The sequence below is a fragment of the Cylas formicarius genome, unplaced genomic scaffold (assembly GCF_029955315.1).
Source record: "Cylas formicarius isolate icCylForm1 unplaced genomic scaffold, icCylForm1.1 PGA_scaffold_4__25_contigs__length_36172078, whole genome shotgun sequence".
NCBI lineage: Eukaryota > Metazoa > Arthropoda > Insecta > Coleoptera > Brentidae > Cylas > Cylas formicarius.
In genome coordinates, this window is record NW_026844334.1 from 99,678 (window position 1) to 126,639 (window position 26,962).

The 26,962-nt window shown below is 39.4% G+C and overlaps 2 protein-coding genes across 3 annotated transcripts; one reads left to right on the top strand and one right to left on the bottom strand.

Annotated features, from left to right (window-relative positions):
• Window positions 1-802: 802 nt before the first annotated feature.
• LOC132701022 (exostosin-2) lies at window positions 803-7,309 on the bottom strand. 2 transcript variants are annotated; one of them, XM_060668650.1, is made up of 6 exons: window positions 7,165-7,309; window positions 6,463-7,108; window positions 6,203-6,412; window positions 4,644-4,954; window positions 2,837-3,253; window positions 803-1,818 (listed from the first exon to the last, which is right to left on the bottom strand). In XM_060668650.1, exons 2-6 carry the CDS (start codon window positions 6,999-7,001, stop codon window positions 1,157-1,159), a joined length of 2,139 nt encoding a protein of 712 aa, XP_060524633.1. In that variant the 5' UTR covers window positions 7,002-7,108; window positions 7,165-7,309; the 3' UTR covers window positions 803-1,156. The 2 variants fall into 2 exon arrangements, with proteins under 2 accessions (XP_060524633.1, XP_060524632.1); XM_060668649.1 differs by lacking the exon at window positions 7,165-7,309 and having other exon boundaries at window positions 6,463-7,150.
• A 90-nt stretch (window positions 7,310-7,399) lies between these two features.
• Window positions 7,400-8,904, top strand: LOC132701023 (3-hydroxyisobutyryl-CoA hydrolase, mitochondrial). Its single transcript, XM_060668651.1, has 2 exons — window positions 7,400-7,587; window positions 7,746-8,904. Exons 1-2 carry the CDS (start codon window positions 7,585-7,587, stop codon window positions 8,853-8,855), a joined length of 1,113 nt encoding a protein of 370 aa, XP_060524634.1. The 5' UTR covers window positions 7,400-7,584; the 3' UTR covers window positions 8,856-8,904.
• The last annotated feature ends 18,058 nt before the right edge of the window (window positions 8,905-26,962 follow it).

Consider the following 26,962-nt stretch of genomic DNA (forward strand, 5'->3'; position numbering starts at 1 on the left):
GAGTGATCTGTGGCGAAGGGCGGAAGTAAAAATGCTTTTTCAGTTTCCTTTCTGTCATTTTATCGTAAAAAAATATTCAAAAATCATTTTGGAAGCATGGACGATCAAATCCGCGCGCAGCGGCAGCGGCGCGACATTTTTAAGCACGTTTAAACGCTATTGCGACCAAACAGGAACCGGGAAGTGGTAATTGTAATAAATAACGACGGTTCTCTTCTAATTACCGAGAAGAGCAGCGCTCTTTACGCGACAATTATATCGCGCTAGTTGGAAGCCGCGGCGATTAGCGAAGCGGTCAAACCTGCCCGGACGAGCGCGACAAAAAACTCCGGGGTCGCCACTGATTACGCGGCGACGGGAGAAACGAGAAATCGAACAAACGGTTTCCGTATTCGATCAGCGGCCGATTGTGCGATTAACGCGATAATTAAATTATAATCGCGTCGTGCGAAATAAATATGGGGTTATCAAAAGGTGACCCAATTTAACACAAATCCAGTAAATGTCGTTGTCCAAAAGTGAGAATGGCGTGGTTGAGGAAAAAAAACTTTAAGATCGTTAGTTACTAGAGTAAACAAAAAACAGTTGTTAGCAATTTGAAAAGGGTCAAACTTCTGAGACTCTATCGGTTCCACCTTTTCCAATTCTGCGAAAAACACGAGTCCGCGTCGAAAAACAAACATCTTTTATTTTCTGTCTGTTCTCTGTTCTCCCGTGTCGTGGACAGAAATAGTCCACAAATCTATTCCATTCTGTTTCTTTTATTCCTTATAGGCACGGTTTTCCCAGTTGCGATTAGTCCACCAATACTACCTCCAATCGAAACGAACCCGGTTGTCAGCAATTTGTAAAAGCAGCAATTATGTAAAAAATCTATAAAAACGATTAGTAGAAAAAAAAACATATATTATTTCCTGTCTGTTCTCTGTAACGGAGCTTCGGTGGGTGGGAGATTTAAAGCACACGGGTTGAAATTCGGCAGGCATTTAGGGTGGTCTCGGAACTGAAAAAGTTGAAAAAATTCTCGCACCGGAATATAACGCGCGTCGTAGAGAAAATAGACAACGAATTTATTCCATTCCGTTTCTTTATTTCCCGCGGGTACGGGTTTACACAAAACAAAGTCCCCGGGATTACCTACCGGTCCTCCCGAACGTTACAGACTGCCGATATCGTTGAACCGCTTGAGCTTCTCCGGGAAAGCGTCCTTGAACAGTACCGGATCCGCCCGGAACTCGACGCTCCGGAGCGGCATCCGACCGAAGGCCCGCGCGAACCTGTCGACGCACTGCGACCTCGCGATCATGTGACCCCAATCGGCGGACAGCGTCTCCGTGTTGGTGCACTCGGGACACTTGAACTTTTTGCGGGGCGTCACCTTGACGGGCGGCTTCCCCGTCACGTTCGCAACCAGGAAGTTCATCGCGATGTCCTCGCAGTTCATGTTGTCGTCGACCCAATCGCGGACCGTTCCCGGCAACCTGGTCGTGTACAAGTAACTCCAGTACTTGTGGAGGAACGCGGCCCCCGTCAGCACCATCGAGATCTCGTTGAGCCACTCGGACTCGTAGCGCCAGCCGCGCGTCCCGTTGTTCCAGACGTGGGTGCGCGACGGGAAGCCGACGATGCGGTCGGGGAACTCGCGCCACACCTCGAACGCGAACTCCACCTCGTCCGCGGTCAGCATCACGATGTCGTCGTCGATGTGCAACACGCCCTCCGTCTCGATCTCTTTGTACGGGTAGAAACGGTTCGACAGGTGGTTCGCTTTGGTCCGGATCACGCTGATCGGTTTCTCGATCTTCGGAAAATCGGCCGCTGCCGAACCGAAACGCGTTTTTAGCTATACAGCAATAAAAGAGAGAGGAAAGAGGATAGGGTTCGGGCTAAGTGAAGAGAAAATTGGACCGAAGAAAAACTCAAAAAGACACAAACTTATTTCCTATTCCTATTCCTACACCGACTCGTAATACTCTTAATCCCGGTCCCGGTGCCGGTGCAGAGCGAACCGCTTCCCGAGCAATAAACCTGGAGGATCGTTCGAAAGAATTCAGGTGCCCGGCCCCACAGATAAACGAAACAAATAATGTCTAAAGCGAGTAACGTTCCCAGGAAAATATGTGGGCCCGTACAAGATCCTCAGTGGTGAAATAAAGAAAATGACTAACCCCCACAGATCAAAACAGAAAATGGAGTTATGTAGACCGTTAAAAGAGGTATACCAATCGCAAGAAGACCATCGGGGCGCCCTAGACAAAGGTGGGAAGATAATGAATGTAAAAAAGAAACGCTAAGTACGAAAGTAGGAAAAAGTAGCACGAGATAGAACTAGATGAAAGTCAGCGATCGAGCGGCTTAAAATATTGTTCGGCCACGTTGAAATTGTATCGTTTGACAAGAAAACAATTGGCAATTATTGATCAAATCATCTTTAAATAATAAACAAATTACTTTCTTTTAATTCCAATATGTGTGTCTAAATGACTATTTTTACGTTATTGACGGTATTCTTTCACACTTTTTAAATTTAGAAATTTTCCATATAAACAAAAAATTATTTTTCAAAACCTGGAAAATCATTTACAAACTAAAATAAAGTGAACAAATGAATTTGAAAAAATATAATATGCGCCTGAGTAACCATTTTTGTGTTAGTTGTAGACTCTTCACAGTTTAAATACGGAACAAACTAAAATTCATTTTTCAAAATCACTGAAATCTGAAAAACCATTTACAAATCTGTGAAATATTTATAGAGTCCGGTCAAGTTCTCGTAATTTTGGATATCGATTTGTAAATAGGGCGGCCTGTAGAAAGTGAGGTTATATCTACTCACGTGGCGGCGGGTTTTTCTTCTGGTTGTTCCATACGACGACGATTTTCGCCAGGCTGGGCACCTTGGCGAGCCGCTCGATCAGCGTATACAGGCTGGTCACGCGATCGTACGTCAAAATGACGGACGTGAATCCGGAAGCCCTGGACGCGGTGCTGGGGAAGAACAACGGGTTTTCGTTTACCTCTTCGGGGGTCAAGTTCACGTCGTCGTAAGTCCTGGCCGAGTGCGGATAAGCCCGCTCCTGGATCACATCCAAGGTCGTCAACGCGACCTTTTCCAGAGTGGAAAAGTACGTGTCGTAGTAGAATTTGAGCGCCTTGCGCATCGTCTCTATTCGCTTGGGAGAAACGCCTCGCAAAACGTCCATCAGCGTACCCAAATGGCTCTCCATGACGAAAACGGCGACACGTTTCCAATCTGTAAAGCGGCGGGGTCGATTAAAATGGCGGGAATGGGCTCGCGCCACAGACGAACGGATCAAATAGATGTTTAACTTAAATTGGAGAAAAAAAAATAATAGTTTTCTTTCCTTTTCTTTTAATTCTGAATGTAATATTGGTAATTATTCAAAAACCTTTCTTCTGATTTTCATAAAATTTGAAATTTTCATTACCGGCAAAAAAGTATTACTTCCGGAGGCGTCACGGAAGGTGTTTTTAAATCCGCGAAAAAATGGTTCATACTTTATTGAAATGCGCAGCATGCTAAAACAAATTAAAAGTTATACAAAGACTGTTATTAATATTTTTTCATTAATTTTAAAATATATATATATATATATATATATATATATATATATATATATATATATATATATATATATATATATATATATATATATATATATATATATATATATATATATATATATATATATTAAAGTGCAAGAATTAACAATAAAAAATATACATAAGAATGTAATCCAAAAACAAATTAAGACAAAAAAGGCTTTTCTTAAACTTTAGCCGGTTTAACCCTGGGTCGTCTTTTATATAAAAGAGTAAATATCAAAAAAAGATATAGAACGTCAAATGTCATTTTCGATGTCAAATTTAAAATAATTATTGTGTGTTTTATATTTATGTAAACACATATTAGTCATTTTCTGCAATATGTATATTTGGCGTATTACCTTTCGGGAACGACATCATTTTTATTATTGAATCTATTGACTGACAGACAAAAAAAAATTTAAAAAAAAATCATTGTCGTTTCTTTATAACAAATCAATGGCAGAATATATTCGTCAAAACTGACATCGATTGGTTGTGACCCTTTATAAACTTTTGCGATCAGCAATCACAGCTAATAGTTTTAAATATCTTAGCTTTTTTCAATTGGAAAAAAATCATGCTAAAATGGGATCCTTAAGCAAAGTAATATGTGCGTCAGTCCAAAAACTATTTTTAATTTTGACAAAAATTTAAAATTCATTTACTATATTTTCTGGACATGCAATTAATAAACGTATTTGTTTTTTTTTTGTTTGTAATGCATAATTTCGGTAAACACAAAATCAAAAGGACGACCCGCACTTAGTTGCACCGAAGAGGCTGACTGCAACTTCTTCAAAATGCAAATAAAAATCGAAATCATATATTTAAGTAGAGATTAAGTGATATAATTTATTATATTATATTTTAAATTGTTTTTTAAATTTATAAATAAATGAATCAAAACAATAAGTTTTTTATTGGCCCTTATACGGTTTAACTCTCGTAACTGTTAAAATGCCAGTTGTATCAATCAAAAGCATTTTCGTAAGTATTTCGGCGGTAAAATTTAGTTTCTATCGCGCCGAACCCACCTATCACATCCGAGAACGGCAAAACGCAACCGTCGATCGCTACGACGGGCACGCAATTGGCGGCCATCGCCTCGTGCAGCGCCATCTGGCCGATCCGCTTTCCGCGAAATATCAAACAGAACGTCGATTTTCTCAACACGCGGGGATAAACAAACCTCCGGTCGGAATTTACGTCGCAGCGGGCGGCGTATTTGTGCGGGTGGCACGCGTCCAACAGCAACAAGCTGTTGCGATACCGGTACGCCATCTTTTGCAGCTCGTCGAGGTAATAGGGGTCGATGTTGAGCTGCGCGGACACGACCAACCACGGTCTGGAAAATAGAGTTGTGTCAATCGCGATCGATTCGGTCACTTTGAATCAATCATTTCATAGGATCGAACAAACGAATCCCGCTTGTTCGAAACGATTCGATCACGCTTTTCGCTCTCGCTGCCGCCCTGACCGGTCTGAAGTGAGAGACGGCGACCGATCGACCGACCGTACAACCACAAATCGAATTCGCCACGCGGAATACGATTCATTTGAATGGCAGTATTGTTATAATTATTGTATGGTATTGAATTGCGACATCTGCTGGTATATTTGCTTATGTGTTCAATTGAATGTTGAATGACATCTATTTCCAGGAAGGTATTTAAACAAGCGATTTTTTAAAATGTCAAGAAGTTTCCAATATAAAGCCACATAGTGGCGAAGATAAAAACCGAAGAACCGAACCGAACTTTGGCATTTCCCGGGAATAAACCTAAGAGAGATTGGGCCATTACATATAAAATAATGTTTTCTAACAAGATGTATTGTTACAACTCCAACTGACAACTTTTGCAAATTCAGGGAACATGTTTTATGTCGATTTTATAATAAAAATATGTTTTACTCTCATGTTACATCTATATAATAACTATAAAGAGTGCATCTACAAAATCTAGGGAATAGTGTCAGTTTAGGAAAATTCCAAAGACCGCATAGAGAATTCGGATACATGGGAAAAATGAGAAAGGACAGTTACATTTGGCTTTGTGTTGGCGAACTTTGTTAATTCGAATTCAACGATTCAATTGTCTCGTACTTGCAGATTTATTAGATTTCCGCACGGTTTGTGGCTATTTTTTTTTTTAATTCATAAGGTAACTTCTATGACGTTATTAAGAACGAAGTTTGAGCACAGTAAAATAAAGGAAAAAACTATTCCTTAAGTTCAGAACCCGCAATGTTTGCTAGCTTCTAAGCTTATACAGCACCCCTAAACTCTAGTAACGTAAGTAGCATCTAACTTTATTGGTGAACAAGTAAAAACTTTACGTCTCGTCAAGCGTGCACGTTTTAAATAAATAATAAAATAAAACAAAGCCAAAATAACAGATGCGTAAAGTCCTTACGTGGAAACGCGCAGTTAGAACTAGAAACTGTTTCTACAGGTTAACTTAAATGCAGGAGCAAAACTTAATTGTTGGGTTTTGTTTCCAAATAAAGGCCCACTGACGGGCCGAATCAAATTGCAGCAGCTCCCGCAATAAATTTACGGTAAAATTCGAAGGTACTACCGAATGTCACTAACCTTTGAGAATTAATGTCAGACAGTTCTCCCAAATTCGCCACGGGACTGAACTGGGGCAGCGGTACATCAAACCGCGGTCGAAACGCGAAAGAGTCGAAATCGGAGCCCGCCACCATCGCGTTTCCCAGATCCAAATCGACCACCGGTGAGAAATCCGGAGCCGTCCCGGCGATCATGTTAAATATCAAGTGATTCTCCCCGTTCGACCAGCTGAAAATCGCCGGTTCACTCCTTGTCCACTCGGCTGCCAACCTACTCACTAGGGAAGCGATTTCAGCGCCCTCGACGTCAAATTCAAATCGAGCCGCTCCTGATTCAGGGTATCGATGGATGGAACAAACAAACAAGCCTCCCGCGGATTGGAAGTGTAATATTTCGAATTCACTATGGCCGATAAGATGGTATAAAACTCTTTGGAAATGTCGTCCGCGATAGCCCTGTCTCCCATTTCGGACACATATTTTCTAAAAGGGTACACGTATACCGTCAATCGGTCTCGGGCGCTGTGGCCGCAACGATAGATATTGAAACAGTTCCAGTGAGTGCACTTGACGTTCCTGGGCGCCGGCGAATCATCTCTCGTATACAGTACCACCTCCGGGATGGATTGCAAATTATCGAGAATAATTTTTTCATCGTTACCGGATACGTCGTTGGCGAAATAAACGAACGGCAAGCTCGCCGCTATGAAAACAGACGCCACCAGGAGAACGACGAAAAAATTCTTGTACTTGTGGTACGAAGAAGCATTCGTGAAATTGTAGTATACCCTGTTCGCCACGAGTTTTTGGGGATTCATCGTTTTAAGACTTTCGTGTACATAACATTCGTTACATCATATCTGATTTATATTTTCCAATTCCTTCGAAATCACAGCCCGAAACGGTTAACACAAACATACCGCCTCTACAAAAGCACAAAATACTTTTAGTTCCGAAAACGAGCAAGTCATAGATACGTACCACATTGGTTAGATTTCATGCAAATCGACGGCTCTTGCACCTGTGGCGGAAACAATTTGCCCCAGAACAAATTAAGAAGAAAGGTGATTTTTACACCCGAGCAGAACTGCGGCTGGGGTTGAGCCATTCCGTGCTTTGCATACTGCATAAGTTAATAAATGCGTATTTAAACGAGCGTGCCTAATTTGCTCGTGCCAAACGTAGAAAATGCAACATGAAACTGCCCGTCACAAGCACAGATCACTAAACGAAAGTGTTGTAGTCTGTGGCAACAGGGGCTGGTGAGTTGTGAAAAGCGATTTCCATCTTTACTCTGATAATTTAAACTTTATTGCCGATGATAATTTCCAGTCGTTTCTTTTTAAACAGTTCTAACCTTGTCTTACATTTTTATCACGATTTAGATAATACTTAACTGCCATGGTAGGTATACAATTTTTTACAACTAGCGTTTTTTGGACTATATGCCGTTTTGTTACATCGAGCTGGCTTCAACAAGTCATTGTATCTATGACGTGCCTTATCAAAATATCTAAATACTTATAAATTCGCACAGGCCCTCGTTTACTTATGTGTTTCAGTTTTCCACCAGAGGGCCGAATCTCGTCGGCAATTTTCTGAAGGCCGGAAGAATGTTTTCTAATGAAGCGCAGGACGTGATCGTCAACGACTTTGGGGACAGAGGAGTTCTCGTGTTGAACCGCCCAAAAGCACTCAATTCCCTTAACCTGTCCATGTTGGACAAAATATATCCCGCGCTGGTTAAATGGGAAAAAGAAAAGAAACTGGTGGTAATTAAGGGGGCGGGCGAAAAGGCATTTTGTGCTGGTGGCGATGTGAAAGCCGTAGCCGAATCAGCTTTCAAGGGGGGAAAATTGGGACAGGAATTTTTCCGCAAGGAATATATCAACAACGGCCTGATCGGAGCGTACAAAATCCCTTACGTTGCACTGATCGACGGTATTGTTATGGGCGGAGGAGTCGGACTTTCGGTACACGGCCGTTACAGAGTCGCCACCGAGAAAACCTTGTTCGCGATGCCGGAAACTCAAATCGGGTTGTTCCCGGATGTTGGGGGATCTTATTTTTTGCCCAGACTGAGCGGAAGACTCGGCTGGTATTTAGCTTTAACGGGGCAACGACTGAAAGGTTCCGATGTGCTAAAAGCCGGTGTAGCAACCCACTTTTGTAACAGTTCTGAGTTGAAGTCGCTAGAAGAAGCACTTCTGAGTTGCTCGACTCGTGACGAAGTTGAGGGTACTTTAGAAAAGTTTTCCAAAGTGGACGATAGACAGTTTTCCCTAGCTCCCTATATTGACCAAATAAACGCCGTCTTCTCCGCGCCCACCGTATCAGAAATATATGACAGGCTAGAGAAAGACGAGTCCAAGTGGGCCCAAGAGACTGTACAGTTGTTGAACAAAATGTCGCCGACGAGTTTAAAACTAACGCACAAACAGCTGGAGCTCGGAAAAACTTTAAATCTGAATGAGTGTTTGGAAATGGAGTACCGACTGGCCGTGAGATGCGTGGAGGGCCACGATTTTCGCGAAGGCGTGCGGGCCTTGTTGATCGATAAGGATCAGAGTCCCAGATGGAAGCCCGCCTCCATCAAAGAAGTGAGAGATGAAAACATCGACGCCTACTTTCAGAAACTGCCAGAAGAATTGGAATTGAAACACAAATTATGATTGTTACAGTTGTGCGAGAATAGTTGCTAGTTTGTTAAAATATATCGTTTTGCATATCTATAGGGTGATTTTTTCAGCACTTTTGCTCTAATATCGATAAGCCGCCGGTTACCGCCTATATTCGAAATTTAAAAAAACGCTGTGTGCGAAAATTGTAAAATTTTCTCGTTGATTATTTGCTAATCGTCCCGAACACGTAATTCTTTTTTTTTCTATTATACAACGAGCTCGAGTGTTTTACTTAGACGACTGCCCAGGTTATTCCATATGTCGACGAATAAATTAGGCAATTTTTGCCAGTCGTTAAAATCGGACAAACACAAATAAACCCAAGGCCCGGTAGGAATCGAACCCACAACCTCCGACAAGTCGAGTTGGCAGATCTAACGCCTTACGAACCGAACCATCCTCTGTTCTAACACGTAATTCTATTCACTAAATTTGTAAAAATATAACCTATAAACGTCAGTTTATAGATTATATATATAGGGCACAGACCACTAAATTTTGGGCGACGAGTAACCATGGTCAAAGAGACGAGAAGTGAATCATTTCCATTTATATAATTTATATAATATTCCCCTAATACCGCCCCAACCCAATAATCAGCAAGAATCGTAAACTTAATAGGATTGCATAATCCGCCAAATCTGTCAGCAAGCGCAATGCGAAAACTCTCGCTGGCTGTGACGTAGTAAAGTCCTGTATTGGCGCGTTTACTATGCAAATGAATGGAAATAATCTGAAACTGACCCGAGTTTTGATGGACTTTGAGTATTTTGAGTAGATAATATAGCATTTTGTTTGGATAATCACTGGTTATTTTCATTTAATGTCAACATTAAATCGTTTTAGTACTTATTTAATAATTATTAGGAAGTAGGGTAAGGTAGTAAAAATAATACTATTGCATAAGCGCCTACTCACTAGTTTAACTTATTTTAATTGTTCAAAGAAAACAAAATACAACGGTTTTATACGCCTTCAAATGCATTGACAGAATACAGAAAAACCGTTAGACTTCGCTTACGTCACAATCGACCTCGAGCGATCAATAATTTTGGCGAACGTATGTCTTATGGGGTTGGGCAATCCTATTAGGTTTATGATTCTTGAGTAATCAGTAATATATTTATAATATTAGTATCATTATTAGTATTTTGTGCTTCGTTTTGAATTTTTTGTTACGTACCGTGAGAGAATTGCTTGTTGTCGATCGTCAATCGCTTGGCTTGTGTTTCTTGCGAGGGTAATTCAAGGCCAACCTTGCGGATTCAGTATTTAGTGGATGGATTTTAACTGTCTTCGTCGAATGGCATAGCATGGATTTAACCAGAAAATTATACGAAACTTTGATTTCATAAGATTTCCCGATTTTATGTTTCAAGAAAAACTTGCTACTCCAAACCAAAAAATTTGCGATAGAGCAAATTCTTATTTGAGAAAAAATGTTCGTTTCGTCGAGCTCTACCCGGCGCCCTACCGAATTTCAACTCTCTACGTCCACTTTAGTGAGTGGAATGCTATGATTATAGTTTGTCTTGTGCTGCCATCAATTACGCAATTACGCAAAAAAATTTAAAAAAAGTTAAGTAAATCGAGGCTATGAAATAGTTGCCAGAGGGCGTAATTGACATCTTGAATTTTAAAACCCGTTTTCTACATTAATGATACTTCGAGTGAACACTGATTTAAATCTGAGTCAAATTGAAATCTCTTTTGTTAGATGCTTTTACTCTACCTCTAAAAGAAAAGTGGTGGGGCACGCTTCAGCATTTCCCGAAATAAAATAAGTTAACTGGTCTAATGTCTAATCGTCTCACTTTTTTATACAAACGTATAAAATAAAGTTACCAACACTGATTAACATGAACAATAAAAACATTATTCTTGTAATTAAGCACGGAAGAATCGTTAATTTAAATTTAATTTAAATTCAAAAAGATTATAGGTTCGGTAAACTTCGTTAATGATTATATTAGTGAAAACACAAATAATACGCCCCACAAAATGCAACATATCGCACATCATCAAAATCTAATTAATGCACGACTTGTTAAAACATATCGAAAACGCCGCCAAAGTTATCTCCGTACAAATCGGCAGCAAAAAACAAAACCCTTATTAAAATCTAAAAATAGCACCGACATTGGCACATATGATCGCGGCCGGCTAAGACCGCAGAATAGGATAAAAAACGGCTGATTTCTTTTCGTGCGTCTCCAGGAGGGGAGAGAGTTGATTTGTTTATTATTTTTCGATGTATAAGAGAATTTCACGTAGTGTTTTTCTTTTTCGGATCAATACCAATAAAACAGCTTTTTGTCACCCAATAAGCTTGTGAGCTTAAACTTAGCTTTAAAAGAATCATCTGTCTAATCACGAATCAAAAATAAATTAAAATTGCCATTAAGAAAGTTGACCATTTCATTAATTTTATTTGTTTCGAAAAAGCGATGACCTAGAATAAATTCAGATAAACATATGAACGTATGATATTGCATATATTTTGGAATATTTATCATCAATGCAATTTCGATTGGAATGACCCGAAAATTAACCATAGATTCAATTTGAGAGGTTGGCTTAGTAGAACCGGAAGAGTCCAACTGCGACGAGCAAACAGATGTGGAAGAAATTAAGAATGTTTTATTTGCCACAATGTAGCCGTTTTACAAACTTAAATCGCGCCGAAGATATTTTGCTCGTAAAAGGAAACGCGAAAGTCGATACAATGGATCTGTTTTATCTGGTGCCCTGCGAGGGGGTTATAAAATCCAACGGATACGCGGTGATAATGATTACGTTTGATCCTCCCATAGATCCATAGAAGGAAAGGTGGTAAAAGGTTTGGGAAAAGGCGGTGCTAAACGACATTACAAAGTGTTGAGGGATAACGGATTTGTAGGCGCCAGCATGGACACAATTTTTTGAACTTTTTTTTATTAAAATACATCATTTTCATTAACATTTTCACCAAAGATTATGTCATATTTGGAATGACTATGCTGCACAATAACAAGATCAAGACGTATTTTTAATTTGGGGAAACTCCATCAAAAGAAAATGATTTATGTATGGTACCGTCGAACCATCGTAAAGGAGTAACACTCGGAATTTTCTTTACATTTATTTTGTCTACCAACGTTTCTTTTATTAGCGAACACGTTGAGCCGGTATCAATTAAACAATTTGCAGTATAACCCGAATAACGATAGGCACAGTTTTTAACTTGTCTTCATTAAAATTATGTGAATTGAGCAAAACGTGATGAGATTTAAGTTTCTTTACGGATGGGTCCCTTCCTGATTCTTTGACTTTGTATATTTTGCCGACGAAAACAATTTTCAAGGCGTGACCAGGTCTTTTACAATATCGGCAAACATCAATCCCTTTCTTATCCGAGTTATTTGTATTCTTAGTTTTAAATTTACAATGGCTAGAAAAGTGCCCCAATTCGCCACAAGAATAGTAATTTGCCTGCGTCTTGTCTAAAATTTTAATGCAATTTCAATTTTTGCATACTTTTTATCCTTATAACTACTTATGTAACTTTTATAAATAATGTAAATAATATTTATTATTTATTTTGATTCTTGGGTATGCTAGGTAGCTGGTTAATTTTTTGCATAATCCAAAGTCTTTTAATTGACAATCATATCCTCAAAATAGTCGCAGCTGAAGTATTGGATAAAGATATTGATAAATCATATTGCTTATTGAATAAATTTAAAAATCATCGATAATTCTAGCTGTGAGAACGATTGGGCACCCGTTTTTATTAACCTTTCATGATTCGTGATATTCGCTGAATGTAATTTTCGGAGTAAAAGGTACCTAAATACAATTTTACCATGACCGAAATGATTTATTTAAAATAATTGACTAACAAACACATTGATGATAGGTTTGGCAACTGAATCTTTTAAGCTGAGTCACTGTAAATATTGTCAGATGTATTTTTAAAACATTTTAATTTAAACAAATCGTAATTATTCTCTATCGAGGAAAATTCTTTCTCCACGGAAACGCTTTGCTGGCCTCGCTCCCGCTCTGCCCCGAACGAGCCACGAACGCACGCATTTTTCGCGTTAGTGCCTTTTTTTCAATTCCACTCAAGCTAGAGGGTTAGTTTTTGGCGTTAGTACCTTTTTGGCAATTTAACCTCCGCTAGGGGTAGTTTTTGCGTTGGTGCCTTTTTGACAAACTCACCCCTGGTAAAAAAAGAGGTTCGTAGAACAAATAAATTTCATAGTGACCTTTCGGCACTGTTGTTGGGGGGTGCGGAGCGAGAAATAAATGTGACGTATTTGGTCGCGTAAAATATAATTAAATTAAATAAATGCGCATCTATATAATTTATGATTTATTGACAACATTTACAAACTTTTGACGTTTAAAAAAAAATCTTATCAATATGAAACAAGAACTGGTTTTAATTCGAAGTTTTGAGGATCAAAATGCCGTGGTATCTTCTAAAGAAAATGAAAAACCCAAAATAGAATTATTCAAAGCGATGTGGCGATTACCACACATTTAAGTAGCCGATATAGAAACACTGCGACTCTTGAAGTACGTCGAGAAAAGGAGCGAACACAATTGAATCAGAAATTCAAAACTTAAATTTATGTACGTCAGATACGTCACAATTGAATCAAAAATTCAAAAATTAAATTTTGTATGTCAGATACGTCACAATTGAATCAGAAATTCAAAACTTAAATTTGTGTATGTCAGATACGTCACAATTGAATCAGAAATTCGAAACTTAAATTTGTGTATGTCAGATACGTCACAATTGAATCAGAAATTCAAAACTTAAATTTATGTACGTCAGATACGTCACAATTGAATCAGAAATTCAAAACTTAAATTTATGTACGTCAGATACGTCACAATTGAATCAGAAATTCAAAACTTAAATTTGTGTATGTCAGATACGTCACAATTGAATCAGAAATTCAAAACTTAAATTTGTGTATGTCAGATACGTCACAATTGAATCAGAAATTCAAAACTTAAATTTATGTACGTCAGATACGTCACAATTGAATCAGAAATTCAAAACTTAAATTTGTGTATGTCAGATACGTCACAATTGAATCAGAAATTCAAAACTTAAATATGTGTGGGTTATATACGTCACAATTGAATCAGAAATTCAAAACTTAAATTTGTGTATGTCAGATACGTCACAATTGAATCAGAAATTCAAAACTTAAATTTGTGTATGTCAGATACGTCACAATTGAATCAGAAATTCAAAACTTAAATATGTGTGGGTTATATACGTCACAATGGAAACAGAAATTCAAAACTTAAATTTATGTACGTCAGACACGTCACAATTGAATCAGAAATTCAAAACTTAAATGTATGCAATACATCTGATAATATTTACAGTGACTCAGATTAAAAGATTCAGTTGCCAAACCTATCATAAATGTGTCATAAAGTTGTCAATTATTTTAAATAAATCATTGCGGTCATGGTAAAATTGTATTTAGGTACCTCTTACTGGGAAAATTGCATACGGCGATTATAACGAATCATGAAAAGTTAATAAAAACGTGTGCCCAATTGTTCTCATAGCTAAAATTATCGATGATTTTTAAGTTTATTCAATAACCAATACTTCAGATCCGACTATTTTGAGGATATGGTTGTCAAAACACTTTGGATTATGAAAAAAATTAACCAGCTACTTAGCATACCCAAGTATGACAAAGTCAAAGTTACCTAAGTAGCATAAAAAGTATAAAAAAATTGAAATTGCAGTAAAATTTGAGACAAGAACAGCGCCCATTACTTAAAGATATTTTAAAAGGTCAAATTGTAAAATAAAAATTACTTAGATTTAGCTTAAACAATAGCGTAATATCATGTTCAATAACCTCTACTTTATTTCGTAAACTGTCAATTTTGTTTTGTTTTGTAAGTACACTGTATAGTGTATAATTTGATCTCTGAGCCATGTATTCACTTGCATTTTAATCTCTCGCTTTATTTAGATAAATGTTCGTCGCCGATGCCTCGGGTGATTTGGACAAATTCGCATTATAGCATTTGTGGTTTTCCCCGTCAGTCAAGCCTAGGCGAGTCTAGCCGACGACTACTCGTTTATTTCGCGGTGGCGGCGATAAGAAAATTCAATGAAATAATTAAATAGACAAGCTTCGCTAAAATTTATGATTTATCGACAACATTTACAAAGTATTGAAATGCGCGACTTAAATAAATAATAATTTAATAAATTAAATAAAAATAAATAAAAAAATAAATTTTTCGCGTCACTAGATATGGCTTCGGGTTTTCACCGAATCCCGAGTCGATTAAAGAAACCGCTTTCGTGACACCGCATGGTCCGTATGAGTTTATAAAAATGCCTTTTGAGCTGGCCAATGGTCCTGCGGTCTTTCAGAGAGCAATTAATACGGTTTTAGGTAACCTAGAATATGACACCGCGGATGTTTACATTGTTGACATAGTAATATCCTCCATCACACTTGAGGATGGATTTTGTAAACTAAAATTAGTTCTTAATGCTTCGTCTAAAGCCGGATTCCGCAAATTTATCAACGCTTTTTCTTCCAAGGTAGCTTGTCAAAGTAGTAGCCACGGCTGACTTGACTCGTAATAATGTCCGTTTTGTTTAGACAACCGAATGTGAAACAGCGAGGCAGTATGTTATTGATGTTTTTACTCAAAAACCCCCATTTGTCAATTTTGTTAATGAACAGTGATAACGATGTCGGGAAGCGGAAAAGGATGAAAAATTAAGGAGAAGGCAAAGTTTCGTTCAAGCAGGACAGTTCCCAGTCGGTACAATTCATCGATTATTTCGGAAAGGAAACTCTGCCGAGGTCGGCGCCGGATCTTCGATATATTTGGGTGCCAAAGTTTTGGAATTAATCGACCGTGCGGCGACAGATGATAAGAAAACCAAAATCATTACTCGCCATTTAAAACTGGCGATCCGCCCAAGAAAACTGACAACAAAGCTAATTAAAAATGGCCGCGATGAAAACTTTTATAGTTGAGATACCGTTTTATTTAAACGGATATATTTTTTACAAAATTTGTTTTACGTGGAACCGACAACAGTTCGTTTTTATTAAAGCACTTTTACCATTTTCATGTGGTTTTGTTAGGCAAAATTGACTTGATTCTTTCATTTTCATTTTAATAATCACTATAACACTAAAGAAAATAAAAACCAAAAGCACATTCTAACTTTGCCTTAATGTGACGAAAATAATTGTTGGTTGCGAATAATCCTCGATAAACGAATTATCTTTGTAACGTGTTTTTGTGATTCTGAAAAGAACCGTTTTATTATTTCACTTACAGTTACTGTTTTTCGTAAATTAATCCAGAAATTCATTTCACGCCTCCGCGACGGGTTAATTTTCTAACGGCCCCCCTTGGTTATTCCCTGAATGTTATCCCTCAACACTTTGTAATGTCGTTTGGCACCGCCTTTTCCCAAACCTTTTACCACTTTTCCTTCTACGGGTCATTTGTAATCTTACCCGAGATTTCTGGTAGAGAAAATAAACGAAACTGTCTGAAGCGCAAGGACAACCGCCCAAAAAGATCTATATTTTCTACCAATGTGTACTGCGTAGTGAGTAAATGTAAAACGAATTCTTTTAATAAAGAAATATACAAAGGTCCCGAAAAGGACTTTTATTTTTTTTCTTTATGTTCCGGGATGTCTTCATCAGTAAAGTTTTCTTTGCGGGAGTTCGAGCAACAAATTTCCGAATTTGCAATTCCTGTCGCTTTCATTTTGGCTGTGCCTTGGCCTAACCTGGAGCGCTACATCCCCGTGGTGATAAAATGTACCAAGTGGTCCAATGCATTGGTTCACTGCACTTGTGAATGATTGCCTTGGGGCAGCATTTCAAATTCAATAAGTGGATAACACTCACTTAGCAAAAGTGTTATTGCAGAGGGATGGCGGAGTAGTAGTCGTGGCGACCTGAAACAACATTGGCAAGTAACACACAAAACGGGCGGCTAACTAGGCTGAAGATTGTAGCTGCGTGGTTCTAAAGCTAATACGAACTCAACTATAGTTCGTATTGAAGGGAATGCAACTTTACTTGATAATCGACATGAGAAAGTTTACCGGGCAGACCGAGGGGAAATCAGCAGTCACTAAACATGCCCAACACTCAGATGTTTCTGGAACCGAAATTTCGAAAAGTTACATCAACAAAATCCAACGACAACTTGAAAAGTTGCTGTCAAAATTCACGGAACTACTAAAATTAGTTTGAACCCATCCTTGCACAGTATAGAAGAAAAGAAGAAGAACGACGATTTAAATAAAAATAAAGGATTTATGCTCGGATATATCGGCACCATAAATACAAAATTATTACCGGAATCAGACCCTGCAGGTTAAAATTAATAATACTGACATAAATCGATCACCGTCACTCGCTTCGTCGGTCTGAAAAGTCCAGCTCTAAGGCAAAACGACTAAATTTCTCAATTGACGACTGCTACGTAGGGCGTACCGTGTAAATGCGTTTAGCGAAAAAACAAGAATAAAAATATAACAATGAGTCGTCGCCCACTGAGATGTTGGTGTGAGATTGTAACAAAAACTGCTCCCAAACGTATTTACTATATCAAAATAAAGTCCGTTGACAAGGTGCTTCCACTCGCACTAGCACGCATACCCGCACGACCACTCGCACAACTCGCACTAGCACTCGCACGCCTACTACGTTCGTTATCTATCTTTTTGCCTTCGAAGTGCTCATCTAGTGCTATGGACAGGATTATTATCGCAACAACGTAACACCAATAGGATGTCACCTTAAGTACATTGTATCAAGTAAGGTCTCAACAAAACTGAAAAAAGGGCGAACACAAAAGTTTTCCTTTTACGTTCGCTATGTATTTTTCGGTCTTTAATCGCAGCAACGGGTCACCAACAGGGTGATACACCTTAAGTACAGTGAGGGTGCTAACGACGGTGACATAAATCAAGTAAGGTCTCAAGAAAAATTAAAAAAAAGGGCGAACGCAAAAGTTTTCCTTTTACGTTCGCCATACATTTTTCTGTTTTCGAAATGCGGATCCTGTAGCACTAAGGGCAGGATTATTATCGAAACAAAGGGACCACCAATGGGATGAGTCACCTTAAGTACATTGAGTGTACTAACGACGGTCGCTAAAAGCAAGTAAGGTCTCAAAAAAAACTATTTAAAAAAAAAGGGCGAACGCAAAAGTTTTTCTTTTACGTTCGCCATGTGCCTTTGTGTCATTATTCCCTGTTACAGGGATCTCGTCACACTGATAAGAAGCCACTAGGAATGGTGCGACCACCGGCGCACATTATTTTAAGCCTTTTTGGCTTAGTTCGTGAGTGCGGTTTCTCTCGTATTATATATATTTACGGAAGAGCATCCATTCGCTTTGGACGTAAAATTTTTCTGACCAGGGCCGGTCTATCCGAACGAAGTTTGGTGTTCAGACGACCTGCGCCTTATTTTCAACTTGTATCTCTACGGAAGAGCAGAGTGGTCTTCGAAGTCAAACTTTTAATTTTTAGGGCCGGTCTATCCGAAAGAACTTTTATTTCCAGACGACCCGCGCCTAACTTTTAACGTATATGTATATACATTCTCGGGCGAAAATCCTTCACACCTTGTCGACGGTAAGCGCAAAGCTAGGTCTCGCGCTTTTAGCTCGTCCAGGTACCCGAAATGTCTTCGCTTCCACTGAATTTGCTGCAGGCTCCACTCCTGGTGTTGCCCTTCCATCGATTCCTTCAAGTTTCAGCTTCGCAACCATACTTCCCCCGGAACCCAAAACCTTTGGTTTCCCGGAAGCGTCCCGCCGAGTCAACTTCGGCGGATCGCTGGTTGGCATATTTACAGTTAGAACTAGGGCGGTATCTGATCGCCTTCGAGCCTCTAACTTTTGTTCTTGATCAATGAAAACGTTTTTGGCAAATGCTTTCGCTTCCGTCCGTCTTGCGACGATCCAAGAATTTCACCTCTAACGTCGCAATACGAATGCCCCCATCCGCTCCTATTAATCATTACCATGCGAAAACCAACGAAACGGACCCGAGGTCTTGTTCCATTATTCCATGCATTCTGTATTCAGGCAAAATTTTAGCCTGCTTTAAGCATTATAATTTGTTCAAAGTAAACGGCCCACCTCGATACTCCGTGAAGAGCACCGCGGCAGGATTGAGTCGGACCGAGCCAAGTCCACCGGCAGGAAGTCTCGTGACGCGCCAGTTGAAACCGCGAATAGTGAACCGGCGGCGCGAGACACAATTCGTCTACGAACTTTTTAAACGCAACAACTTTAATATACGCTATTGGACTTGCCCTCCAATTGATCCTCGTTAAAGGGATTAGAGTGTACTCATTCCAATTACGGGGCCTCGAGCGAGTTCCTTATCGTTATTTTTCGTCACTACCTTCCCCGTGCCGGGAGTGGGTAATTTGCATGCCTGCTGCCCTCCTTGGATATGGTAGCCGTTTATCAGGCCGCCTCTCTGGAATCGAACCCTGATTCCCTGTTAGCAGTTACGACCATGGTAAGCTCGGAACATACCATCGACAGTTGATAAGGCAGATATTTGAAATATGCGTCGCCGGTGCGAGACCGTGCGATCAGCTTCAGTTATTTAGTTTTACCCAGTTTTGATCTAATAAAAGCGGTCATTTCGTTACCGGTAAGACTTCTGCTGCTTATATTAGCTCTAGAATTACCACATTTATCCAAGTAATTGTGGGTACAATCTAAGGAACCATAACTGATTAATGAGCCTCTCGCGGTTTCATTTTAATTCGGCTGAAAACATGCAATCTTTGAGACAAGCATATGACTACAGGCAGGATCAACCAGCTGTTCTTATTATCATGCGCCCCGCCGCCGCCACGCATGGCGACGATCGGGCAAACGCGTTAAATATTTTTAAATAGAACCATACTTGGTGGTTAGAGCGTACGAGTACAGAAAGGAACCCTTCCCGACACCATACATATATTATTCATTCGTTATTAAAGCTTTAATATGCGGCGCGTCGAATCGATGTGACTCGCAACGAACGTCGATCGACGGAAATTTTCGGACATTCTCTCGATCACTCTTCGCTAGATTGTAAGCGACACGAGATTTCTCGAAAGAAACGTTTCGGATTTGTATATAAACTCGCTCGGTGAGAGGAGAGTTATCGCAAATTTTTCAAAAGAAAAATAATCTGGCGATCGCTTTTGAACCGCGAAGTGCCAAATCTTACTTTCAAACACCCGCTAAGTTCGCGATCTAGCTGTATAAGGTGCGGAGCCTTAAAATGATTCCGAACGCTCGAGCAATCGCTGCTATGAAGACGATCCGCCGGCAAACGAAAAACGGTCTACTTTCTCGTACCGACGAAGGAAACCAATTTTTCTTCAAAAATGAAACCAACGATACGAAAACGTTAAGCGAGCCAATTAATCGCGCTAAACGGTCGACTCGAAGGCGATCTAACGATCGGAAAAACACTTTGCTCTGCGAAGGGAGAAGTGTCTATATGCACGACGCGGCGGTCGCGCTCGAGACCATCTCACCTATTATAGGTAACGGACCATTCCTTAGTCTTCCGAACGGTTTATGTAAAACACGCTTAATAACGGCGGCCGCCAACGTAGTAGAAATCTGAAATTCGAGTGAAGTTTTCGCTTTGATTCCGCTAAATTATAAATATTTTTGAAAGTTTTTTTTATTTGTTGGTTTTGTTAGCTGACCGTCGGTGCCAACTAACCAAAATAAACCAAAACTATCAATTAAAATAAACAGTAGTGTTCTTGTTATTTGTTTCGAAAAGCGCTATAACCTAACGTACCGCACTAGCCGTACGCGCGTGAGAGTGCGCGTACGAGTAGGCGTGAGAGTGGTCGTGCGAGTAGGCGTGCGAGTTGTCGTGCGAGTACGAGTGCGAATGCTCGTGCGAGTACGCGTGCGAATGCTCGTGCGAGTTGTCGTGCGAGTGGTGGTGCCAGTACTCGTGCGAGTGCTCGTACGAGTGTTTATGCAAGTTGTCGCACGAGCACTCGCGAGAATCAAATCGAAAGCTTCACCCCAATTTCCGACTTCTATGACGCTCGCGGCTGCCGTTATTACGCGGGTTTTACATGAAACGTTCGGAGGACTAAGGAATGGTCCATTACCTATAATAGGTGAGATGGTCTCGAGCACGACTGCCTTGTCGCGTGTGTAGACTCACTTCTCCCTGCCATAGGAAAATTTTTCTTATCTATATATCGCCGTCGATTCAAGCTGACTTGACGGAGCGAATGTTAGGAAAATTTTCGTCGATCGACGTTGGTCGCGAGACATTGGTCGGCACGCTGCATGCACGCGCCGTTTCGATTGTTCGCACTTGCGTGGTGTAAATAGACATCTCCATCGAGAGGCAACTTTTTCCTTCGAGTCAAGCTGACGGTCAAGCTGACGGTCCGAGCTTTAACTCGGAGCCCGTCTTTAAAGTCTTCGACGCAGCGGTTGCTCGAGGAAGGAAAATGGCCGAGGATCAATGTCGGTTGCGAGACACCGTCGGACATGTTGCCGGCACGTGCCCTTCCGGTTGTCCGCACCTTCAGGTACCCGACAGATGGGTGATGGCTTAGAACTTTATCACATCGATGTGTAAATAGTCATCTCCACAGAGAGGCAACTTTTTTCTGATCGTTACATCGCCTTCGAGTCAAGCTGACGTTCCGAACTTTAACTCGGAGCCCGTCTTTAAAGTCTTCGACGCAGCGGTTGTTCGAGCAAGGAAAATGGCCGAGGATCAATGTCGGTTGCGAGACACCGTCGGGCACGTTGCCGGCACGTGCCCTTCCGGTTGTCCGCACCTTCAGGTATCCGACAGATGGGTGATGGCTTAGAACTTTATCACATCGATGTGTAAATAGTCATCTCCACAGAGAGGCAACTTTTTTCTGATCGTTAGATCGCCTTCGAGTCAAGCTGACGTTCCGAACTTTAACTCGGAGCCCGTCTTTAAAGTCTTCGACGCAGAGGTTGTTCGAGCAAGGAAGATGGCCGAGGATCAATGTCGGTTGCGAGACACCGTCGGGCACGTTGCCGGCACGTGCCCTTCCGGTTGTCCGCACCTTCAGGTATCCGACAGATGGGTGATGACTTAGAACTTTATCACATCGATGTGTAAATAGTCATCTCCACAGAGAGGCAACTTTTTCCTGATCGTTAGATCGCCTTCGAGTCAAACTGACGGTCCGAACTTTAACTCGGAGCCCGTCTTTAAAGTCTTCGACGCAGCGGTTGTTCGAGCAAGGAAAATGGCCGAGGATCAATGTCGGTTGCGAGACACCGTCGGGCACGTTGCCGGCACGTGCCCTTCCGGTTGTCCGCACCTTCAGGTATCCGACAGATGGGTGATGGCTTAGAACTTTATCACATCGATGTGTAAATAGTCATCTCCACAGAGAGGCAACTTTTTCCTGATCGTTAGATCGCCTTCGAGGCAAGTTGACGGTCCGAGCTTTTACTCGGAGCCCGTCTGTATTGTCTTCGTCGTACCGATTGCTCGAGCGTCAGGAAAATGGCCGAGGATCAACGTGGGTTGCGAGACATCGTTCGGCGCGTTGCCGGCACGTGCCATTTCGGTTGTCCGCACCTTCATTTATCCGACAGATGGGAGATGGCTTAGAACTGTATCACATCGATGTGTGAATTGACATCTCCACGGAGAGGCAACTTTTTCCTGATTGTTAGATCGCCTTCGAGTCAAGCTGACGGTCCGAGCTTTTACTCGGAGCCCGTCTCTATTGTCTTCGTCGTACCGATTGCTCGAGCGTCAGGAAAATGGCCGAGGATCAACGTCGGTTGCGAGACACCGTTCGGCGCGTTGCCGGCACGTACCATTTCGGTTGTCCGCACCTTCAGGTATCCGACAGATGGGAGATGGCTTAGAACGTTATCACATCGATGTGTAAATAGTCATCTCCACAGAGAGGCAACTTTTTCCTGATAGTTAGATCGCCGTCGATGCAAATTGTCGGCCCGAGCTTTAACTTGGAGCCCGTCTTCAAAGTCTTCGACGCAGCGATTGCTCGTACGTTTGGAAAATGGCCGAGGATCGACGTCTATTGCGTGACACGTTCGGCACGTCGCCGGCACGAGTCGTTTTAGTTGTCCGCCCTTTCGTTGTATCCTATGGGAGATGAGTGCGATCTGTCGAGCTTAGGATGTCTTGTCGCTCAAACAAGACCTTTTGATCGACGGAAGGAAAAATGGCGAACGTAATTGGAGAACTTTTTCCTTTTGCGTTCGCCTTTTTCATGTATTTTCTTTAAGTTTTCAGAGCGTAACCGAGTCGAAGTGATGTGCCATACGCGCATTAAACGTCGCTGAATCGTGTGTGTCAGTTGGTGACCTTGGAACATGGAAAATTAGAGGGAATCAATTTGGATGCTCAACTTGGAAGATTTTGAGTTTCGATTTGGTTATTGGAAAGTTTAGGGAAACAGCGAGGGTTTTTAGTCCGTAGGCGGAACCCGTGATGGGACCGAATCGGGCACTCTCGGTGACCATTTTGGCCGGAGTCTTTTGAAGATTTTCCCCCGCTATAAAAATTATAAAAAAAAAAATGGATTGCGGTTTGTTTGTCTTGGTTAGTTTTGGTTAGTTTTGGTTAGTTTTGGTTAGTTTTGGTTAGTTTTGGTTAGTTTTGGTTAGTTTTGGTTAGTTTTGGTTAGTTTTGGTTAGTTTTGGTTAGTTTTGGTTAGTTAGTTTTGGTTAGTTAGTTTTGGTTAGTTAGTTTTGGTTAGTTAGTTTTGGTTAGTTTTGGTTAGTTTTGGTTAGTTTTGGTTAGTTTTGGTTAGTTTTGGTTAGTTTTGGTTAGTTTTGGTTAGTTTTGGTTAGTTTTGGTTAGTTTTGGTTAGTTTTGGTTAGTTTTGGTTAGTTTTGGTTAGTTTTGGTTAGTTTTGGTTAGTTTTGGTTAGTTTTGGTTAGTTTTGGTTAGTTTTGGTTAGTTTTGGTTAGTTTTGGTTAGTTTTGGTTAGTTTTGGTTAGTTTTGGTTAGTTTTGGTTAGTTTTGGTTAGTTTTGGTTAGTTTTGGTTAGTTTTGGTTAGTTTTGGTTAGTTTTGGTTAGTTTTGGTTAGTTTTGGTTAGTTTTGGTTAGTTTTGGTTAGTTTTGGTTAGTTTTGGTTAGTTTTGGTTAGTTTTGGTTAGTTTTGGTTAGTTTTGGTTAGTTTTGGTTAGTTTTGGTTAGTTTTGGTTAGTTTTGGTTAGTTTTGGTTAGTTTTGGTTAGTTTTGGTTAGTTTTGGTTAGTTTTGGTTAGTTTTGGTTAGTTTTGGTTAGTTTTGGTTAGTTTTGGTTAGTTTTGGTTAGTTTTGGTTAGTTTTGGTTAGTTTTGGTTAGTTTTGGTTAGTTTTGGTTAGTTTTGGTTAGTTTTGGTTAGTTTTGGTTAGTTTTGGTTAGTTTTGGTTAGTTTTGGTTAGTTTTGGTTAGTTTTGGTTAGTTTTGGTTAGTTTTGGTTAGTTTTGGTTAGTTTTGGTTAGTTTTGGTTAGTTTTGGTTAGTTTTGGTTAGTTTTGGTTAGTTTTGGTTAGTTTTGGTTAGTTTTGGTTAGTTTTGGTTAGTTTTGGTTAGTTTTGGTTAGTTTTGGTTAGTTTTGGTTAGTTTTGGTTAGTTTTGGTTAGTTTTGGTTAGTTTTGGTTAGTTTTGGTTAGTTTTGGTTAGTTTTGGTTAGTTTTGGTTAGTTTTGGTTAGTTTTGGTTAGTTTTGGTTAGTTTTGGTTAGTTTTGGTTAGTTTTGGTTAGTTTTGGTTAGTTTTGGTTAGTTTTGGTTAGTTTTGGTTAGTTTTGGTTAGTTTTGGTTAGTTTTGGTTAGTTTTGGTTAGTTTTGGTTAGTTTTGGTTAGTTTTGGTTAGTTTTGGTTAGTTTTGGTTAGTTTTGGTTAGTTTTGGTTAGTTTTGGTTAGTTTTGGTTAGTTTTGGTTAGTTTTGGTTAGTTTTGGTTAGTTTTGGTTAGTTTTGGTTAGTTTTGGTTAGTTTTGGTTAGTTTTGGTTAGTTTTGGTTAGTTTTGGTTAGTTTTGGTTAGTTTTGGTTAGTTTTGGTTAGTTTTGGTTAGTTTTGGTTAGTTTTGGTTAGTTTTGGTTAGTTTTGGTTAGTTTTGGTTAGTTTTGGTTAGTTTTGGTTAGTTTTGGTTAGTTTTGGTTAGTTTTGGTTAGTTTTGGTTAGTTTTGGTTAGTTTTGGTTAGTTTTGGTTAGTTTTGGTTAGTTTTGGTTAGTTTTGGTTAGTTTTGGTTAGTTTTGGTTAGTTTTGGTTAGTTTTGGTTAGTTTTGGTTAGTTTTGGTTAGTTTTGGTTAGTTTTGGTTAGTTTTGGTTAGTTTTGGTTAGTTTTGGTTAGTTTTGGTTAGTTTTGGTTAGTTTTGGTTAGTTTTGGTTAGTTTTGGTTAGTTTTGGTTAGTTTTGGTTAGTTTTGGTTAGTTTTGGTTAGTTTTGGTTAGTTTTGGTTAGTTTTGGTTAGTTTTGGTTAGTTTTGGTTAGTTTTGGTTAGTTTTGGTTAGTTTTGGTTAGTTTTGGTTAGTTTTGGTTAGTTTTGGTTAGTTTTGGTTAGTTTTGGTTAGTTTTGGTTAGTTTTGGTTAGTTTTGGTTAGTTTTGGTTAGTTTTGGTTAGTTTTGGTTAGTTTTGGTTAGTTTTGGTTAGTTTTGGTTAGTTTTGGTTAGTTTTGGTTAGTTTTGGTTAGTTTTGGTTAGTTTTGGTTAGTTTTGGTTAGTTTTGGTTAGTTTTGGTTAGTTTTGGTTAGTTTTGGTTAGTTTTGGTTAGTTTTGGTTAGTTTTGGTTAGTTTTGGTTAGTTTTGGTTAGTTTTGGTTAGTTTTGGTTAGTTTTGGTTAGTTTTGGTTAGTTTTGGTTAGTTTTGGTTAGTTTTGGTTAGTTTTGGTTAGTTTTGGTTAGTTTTGGTTAGTTTTGGTTAGTTTTGGTTAGTTTTGGTTAGTTTTGGTTAGTTTTGGTTAGTTTTGGTTAGTTTTGGTTAGTTTTGGTTAGTTTTGGTTAGTTTTGGTTAGTTTTGGTTAGTTTTGGTTAGTTTTGGTTAGTTTTGGTTAGTTTTGGTTAGTTTTGGTTAGTTTTGGTTAGTTTTGGTTAGTTTTGGTTAGTTTTGGTTAGTTTTGGTTAGTTTTGGTTAGTTTTGGTTAGTTTTGGTTAGTTTTGGTTAGTTTTGGTTAGTTTTGGTTAGTTTTGGTTAGTTTTGGTTAGTTTTGGTTAGTTTTGGTTAGTTTTGGTTAGTTTTGGTTAGTTTTGGTTAGTTTTGGTTAGTTTTGGTTAGTTTTGGTTAGTTTTGGTTAGTTTTGGTTAGTTTTGGTTAGTTTTGGTTAGTTTTGGTTAGTTTTGGTTAGTTTTGGTTAGTTTTGGTTAGTTTTGGTTAGTTTTGGTTAGTTTTGGTTAGTTTTGGTTAGTTTTGGTTAGTTTTGGTTAGTTTTGGTTAGTTTTGGTTAGTTTTGGTTAGTTTTGGTTAGTTTTGGTTAGTTTTGGTTAGTTTTGGTTAGTTTTGGTTAGTTTTGGTTAGTTTTGGTTAGTTTTGGTTAGTTTTGGTTAGTTTTGGTTAGTTTTGGTTAGTTTTGGTTAGTTTTGGTTAGTTTTGGTTAGTTTTGGTTAGTTTTGGTTAGTTTTGGTTAGTTTTGGTTAGTTTTGGTTAGTTGTTTTGGTTAGTTTTGGTTAGTTTTGGTTAGTTTTGGTTAGTTTTGGTTAGTTTTGGTTAGTTTTGGTTAGTTTTGGTTAGTTTTGGTTAGTTTTGGTTAGTTTTGGTTAGTTTTGGTTAGTTTTGGTTAGTTTTGGGTTAGTTTTGGTTAGTTTTGGTTAGTTTTGGTTAGTTTTGGTTAGTTTTGGTTAGTTTGGTTAGTTTTGGTTAGTTTTGGTTAGTTTTGGTTAGTTTTGGTTAGTTTTGGTTAGTTTTGGTGGTTAGTTTTTGGTTAGTTTTGGTTAGTTTTGGTTAGTTTTGGTTAGTTTTGGTTAGTTTTGGTTAGGTTTGGTTAGTTTTGGTTAGTTTTGGTTAGTTTTGGTTAGTTTTGGTTAGTTTTGGTTAGTTTTTGGTTTAGTTTTGGTTAGTTTTGGTT